This window comes from Phalacrocorax carbo, chromosome 7 (assembly GCF_963921805.1).
Source record: "Phalacrocorax carbo chromosome 7, bPhaCar2.1, whole genome shotgun sequence".
NCBI classification, from domain to species: Eukaryota; Metazoa; Chordata; class Aves; order Suliformes; family Phalacrocoracidae; genus Phalacrocorax; species Phalacrocorax carbo.
This window is the reverse complement of record NC_087519.1, coordinates 25,103,735-25,109,829: the sequence shown is the minus strand read 5'-3', so window position 1 is coordinate 25,109,829 and position 6,095 is coordinate 25,103,735. Positions and strand designations below refer to the sequence as shown.

The following is a 6,095-nucleotide window of genomic DNA, read 5'->3' as shown; positions in this document are numbered from 1 at the left end:
CATTACATTAGTCCTTTCTGCTGCCGTACACTGGTGTGAGGGGATGTGCACCCTGTTTGCAAAAGCATAGCTGTGCTTGGGAGAATGCTTCAGGTGCAGTTTTTGCCGGAGTCTGTTTATTGATCTGCATTATTTAGACTTGGGTTCCACTGTAAAAGCTGATGACATGACATCTCTGCCTTCACCTTTCTCCCTTTGCAACTGAGAGGGTGACCAAGCCATGTCCCTGCCCACCTCAACCACTCTGCAAGCATGTGGCCTCAGTTACAGGATAAACACCTTGGAGACACCACTCAAAGCATGTTTAAAACCTTCCGTGTGTCTGTCCTTCCCCAGGCAGAAACACAAAGGTGAAGGTTACAGCTGGTTCTGTGAGCCAGCTGTGCAGCTCGTGTTTTGTGTGGGTGACTGGAAGTCTGCCTTATAAAATGAAAGCTCTGACAATTAACGTTCCCCCAGCTGACTGACTCGCTCAACCTTCACAACGGCGTATTTAACACCACTGCAAGCAAGCTGCGCTCCACTTGCACCCAAGCAGTATGAGTGCAGCTGGAGGATGAACGCCTCGTGCGTGCACATTGCTGAGGCTTCAGCAGAGGTAAAGGTGTGGTGATGTAGGCAGTAGGCAAGGGGGATGTGTGAATCATCTGGTGTAACGGGGGGCGATAAAGGGAGCAGTCGCTGGAGCAGTCACCAGAGCAGCTCCAGTCTGTTGCATTAAACACGTGGTAGGAATTACTGCAAAAAACTTAGTTGTTCTGGTTTCTTAAGCAATGACACAGGACTTTGTTACACTGCATGAAGGCTGGCCAGCCCGTCCTGTGGGAAGCAGGGGAAAGTGGTGGGGTTTTTACCAGAAATTATGATTTTGAAATTAAATGAGACCATGGATATTAAGCCATGAGGTTCCTGAGAGCATGGGTTCAGCTCTCCCTTAGTGTACAGCCTGCTAGCAAGAATCTAATGAGTAAGGACCAGTTGTATTCTGGTCTTTCTTAGTGCTTGTTAAGGAAAGTGCTCATGAGTGTAGCAGAGAAAAAATACCACAGGATTCTGCTAAAGCTAAAATACTACATGATACTTCACAGAAGAACTGGCATGCCCCTGAAATCTTCCCCAGTTTGAGAGCTTGCCAAGGTAGGCAGTAAGCAGTTCTGCCAGGACTAGTGAAGTTTCTGGCATTTATAGCCTGTGTTCCTGCATTTTAAATGCAGAGACATTTGAGCTTTGTATTCTCCACCCACGAAGGGACTTTTGCTGCCTGCTTTCCCTCTCGGTTTCTGGTCAGCTAGGACTGGGGATGCCTGTATCAGGACCACACCTCAGCCACTGGAGATAGCACATGCATCTTCAAGACAGGAAATAGAGAGCTGCGGGTTAAGCACATAAGTAAGGATCATACAATGCTCAAAAATCTTAAGGAAGGACTCTTGCTCACTGCATCTCTCCTGTAATGGGAGTCATACCAGGACTACTCTGGTACACAGCAGTGATGGGAGGATAAACAGAGTGTAGGTGTTCAAATGGTCTGGCTTAGCCATGTGAGTACCTACTAGTCATGTACTAACAGCTTTAGGCTGTGTCCTTCCATGGTGTTCTTTGACCATTTTTCTAAATGTCAGAAGTTGTTTCCTTGCATTATAGACTAAAGCAGTGCTCTGTGTGGTACAAGGTGGAAAAACAAGTTGGAAGGGAAGAGGCTCCGCTGGAGGCTGCAAGGGAGCATACAAAAGCTAAGCCTGCACGCTGCTTGCTGAGGGTGAGGCTGGCTTGTACCATTCCAGTAACACTGGCTACATGTCAGCAGTCTGATCTTTAACACGTGGTGCAAGGGAGAGTGACAGCTGATTTATGGAGGTCATTTAGATGAAGTCTAGCTGATGTTAAGAGAGTAAGCTATCTCTGTCATCTAGTTTAAAAAAAAAAACTAAAAAGACCCGGGCCAAATACCAGGCTGTTTCACCCCAGGCAAAAGACACACCCTTGCACCCTGCTCTTCGATTCTTGTCTCTTTTGGCAACTGGCCCAGTCTGGCCTTCGTAACACACATGGCAGAGGACATGCACTGCCCTTCAACAAACACCATGTGCTTTTGGGGACCCCGGGGTCTCTGCCCCAAGCACAGACAGCTGTGCAGTCCCCAGCCCATACTGCAGTGGGTACTTCGTCCCCCCTGCAAGACTTTGCAATTATCCTTGTTGAATTTCAGGAGGTGTTTGTCAGTCCCTTCCTCCCCCTCTGCCCCAGAGCTGCTCCCCCAGCCTGGTGGCACTCACAGGCTCCATAAAGGTGGCTCCACCACCTCCTCCTTGTCATTCTGAATTGGTGCTGACTCTCTGCTGCAGGTGGAAGCAGAGCTTGATGCTGAGTGAGCTGAGAACCAGAGTTTTGGAAAACTACTGCGTGACTTAGGATCAGAGAATGTCCTTAGTTGGAAAGGACCCACAAGGATCATTGAGTCCAATTCCTGTCCCTGCAAAGGACAACCCCAAAATTCACACCATGTCTCTGAGGGCTGTTGTCCAAGTGCTTCTTGAATATTGCCAGGCTTGATGGCATGACTGCCTCCCTGGGGAGCCTGTTCCAGTGCTCCACCGCCCTCTGGGTGAACAGCCTTCTCCTAATGTCCAACCTAAACCTCCCCTGGCACATCTTCCTGCCATTCCCTCGGGTCCTATCATTGGTCACCAGAGAGAAGAGAACAGCGCCTCTTCCTCCTCCTCCTCCTCTTGTCAGGAAGCTGTAAGACTGCAGTGAGGTCTCCCCTCAGCCTCCTGTTGCCCAGGCTGAACAAACCACGTGACTTTAGCTGCTCCTCATATGGCTTCCCCTCTAAACCCTTCACCAACTTCGTGGCCCTCCTCGGGACACTCTCTAGTAGCTTTATATCGTTACTATACTGTGGCGCCCAAAACCGCACACAGTACTTGCGGTGAGGCCGCACCAGCGCAGAGCAGAGCGGGACAATCACCTCCCTTGACGGGCTGCAATGCAGGGCTTGAGGCACCCCAGGACACGGTTGGCCCTCTTGGCTGCCAGGGCACACTGCTGGCTCATGTGCAGGTTGAACACTCTAAAAAAGTATTTTGAATCCTGGTGCTAGAAAGCCCTGCTACAGTAGGTGAGTGCAACTAAAGGTTGGGGTTAAGTGCCGAGACACCCATTTGCTCACAGAGACCCTGCTCCTGCTCTCTGCAACTGCAGAGCTTCCCCACAGGAGACCAAAGGGCAGTAATTGCTTGGGTGAGTTCTCATGACAGAGGAAAGCATTTCTGCTAAGCGACTCTGGTATTTGACCATGACAAAGGATTTCCTGGTTATCATCCAGGAAAACCACTGAATGCAAAGACCCATTAATCAACAGCGAGAAGCCTCTCAGGTCTGAGGAAAAGCAATGCTTCTGTGCAGATGCCATCCACTTTCCCACAAGCATGGCCACGGATGGGGATGGTGGGCTCAGGAATAAGAGGCTGAGATAGTTTTATACCAAGATGCTATTTACTTTCAACAGTCATATTCAGCTGCATTATAACAAATCTAGTCAATCCACATGTATACACCTACAACAGTTAATAAAAAAAAAGGACACTAATAAATTAAGTACATTTAACTTACATGGGACAACGGTCATTGTAACAGTGGTGGTGAAGGCTGGAGCTGCAGTCACTCGTCTTCTCTATGATGCAAATGCCAAGTGAGCATTCTGGAAAATCCCTCTGGAACCCTCTTCCCACAGTCCTCATCCCACACATTTTAGACCATAACCTGAAACAGCCTTGGAGAATGCACATGCTGGCCTCTGTCCTTCCTGTTTTCCCAGGGATCTCCACATTTCTCCATCCTCACAACCTGTAACACTTTCCTTTCTCTTTTACTACACCACTTCATTGTTCCTTCTTCTAGTACACAAATACTTTTCTATCTAACATAAAAGCAGAGTCCCTAGAGCCTATCAAAGCCATGTCCAACAGCGTTCTGTGGCGCTTAGCTTACTTCAGTCCTTCTGTGGAGGCAACCAAAGGTGACAGCTTTACAAAAACAGAACAAACTGCAAACATTTCAGATTTAATACGAGATTTAATAGAGTCCACAGACACTAATGCTCCATCTGGAATCCAGTGACTTACACCTTCATGAGAAGTGGAAGATGGATCCCACCCCAAATTTAAAGGTAAGAACAGAGATTTTCAAAAGTCTTTGCGTGGCACAAACACAAGCAACAGTGACTTTCAGAGAAGCTTGTTCTCCTGTACTGCTTAAATGCCTTGAAAACATGACCACGTCAGGGTGGAGAGTATGTTTGCTGTCCCATACCTTAAGTAACACCCACTACAGGATAAGGAAACTCTGGAGCTGTGATATGAGAATAGCGATTGGCCCTCTCAGCATGCGCCAGCGTTCAGAGTTCAGTGGAAATATCATGCACCCTCCCTGTACCAAACCACTATATACTGAAACTTCAACAGCTTCGCACAGGTTTAGGCCTCCTGCTTACCCTGGAAAACTTCCCCATGGCAGTTTCCAAAGAGCAGAGTTGTTCTACAAGAGCTGCAGTTTCTGTTCAAAATGAACTGTGCTTAAGTTAGTTACCTCTGTGGATCCCCTGTAGTCTAAAATGACTGTGCCAGCAGGTTGACGGTAACAGCAGCAAGACAGCAGTTGTACAGCCAGCCATGCCAAGCATCAGGGGAAGGAACCTCTGGGAGGCAGCAAGCCCTGGCACCAGCAGCTGTGAGCCAATTGCACCGCTGACAGCTGCTACTTCTTTCCCGTGTATGCTGACCATCCAGTCAAAATGTAAAACAAGGTGGCATTTACCTTCAGGGCAGGCAAGGGTGTTACTGTACAGGTACAACCAGAACAATAAACCTTCCACGTGTGTGCACACTGGAGCTCTGTGGCTGTCAGGTTCTCTCTAAGTAGGTTCAACTGGAACAGAGTTGACCCTCTTCCATGTCATCGGGAATGGATGTGATCCCCATCTGCAACTCCCTCGCTCCCACTTCCCATACCAGGTAGAAATGAGCTTCCTGAATCTTTGCTTTATGAACTCCAGAGACTCCTGCTTCCACCTGCCTCTTTTGTTGATGTTTACAGCAGAGATCCAGCTCTGCCCCACGTCAGTCTGTGTGACTGTCTCTCTCATCCTTCAGAAGCAGCAGGCTTGACCTCGCTGGAGAGCTGGTGGCTCTCTTGATCACCTCCATCCACCTGGCAAGAAAGGACATGAGACATGCTCAATCCCTTGCTCACAGATGCATAATCTTGTCCTTTGGTTATGAGCTGTACCCCTTTCACCAAACCCTACAAGACATCTGTTTTCTACCTTTCTTTTACAGTTCTTTTAGGAAACTAACTCTTCACATGAATAGCTTGAGATGTGGTAAATATACTGCAGAACATGGCTGCCTCTCCAAGTAAGAGCTCTACAGTGCTTTGAGCTCCAGAGAGCTCTTAAAAGAGCACACCACATTCTCTTGTAAGTGTACAGAAAGTGTTTACCAACGAGGACAGGCTGACAAAGATTTTCCTTAGTCAATAGATTGCTTTTCTTGCAATAAATTATGTAACAGACTTGCTCATATGGGAGAAAGTAAAGCAACAGTGAAAAAAGCAAGACAAACATCCACTGTGAATTAGACATTTTTTCCTTGAAATCACTATGTGAGACCAGTGGATTAAAGAGCACGACTCTGCTGTCTCGGGTAGCTGATACGTACATTGCTCACAAGTGTGTGACATCTTCTCAATAAAATCACACTCTGAAACAACTGATACTACCCTGCACCGCAGACCTCAATGCAATGGTTTTCAACAGCAGTTTCATACGTGATTAAACATGATTCTCTTTGGATTGTGTGTGGAAGCCCTAACAGCACTGCTAAACATAATTATAGAGAAAGCAGTAAAATGAAAAGCAGCACTACACTTGTGGCTCTCAGCCTTGTGTTATAACTCCTGTTTCCAGAGATCAAGTGGGGGGTGGGGGGAATATTCTTGCAAGAACTCTCATTAACCTAGAAATCTGAATCCCAAGACTAAGTGGGGTTAAGCACCTCACAGCCTTTCCACCCACACTGCTCCCTGCCCCAAGA

General features: G+C 47.5%; 1 protein-coding gene across 3 annotated transcripts in view; it reads right to left on the bottom strand.

Annotated features, from left to right (window-relative positions):
• Positions 1-3,476: 3,476 nt before the first annotated feature.
• Positions 3,477-6,095, bottom strand: part of FARP2 (FERM, ARH/RhoGEF and pleckstrin domain protein 2) — an 84,929-nt gene continuing 82,310 nt past the window's right edge. For all 3 annotated transcript variants that reach the window (XM_064457040.1, XM_064457042.1, XM_064457041.1), the window contains exon 27: positions 3,477-5,211. In XM_064457040.1, the coding sequence (XP_064313110.1) occupies positions 5,121-5,211 (91 nt within the window). In that variant the 3' untranslated portion in view covers positions 3,477-5,120. The remainder of the gene's footprint in view (positions 5,212-6,095) is intronic.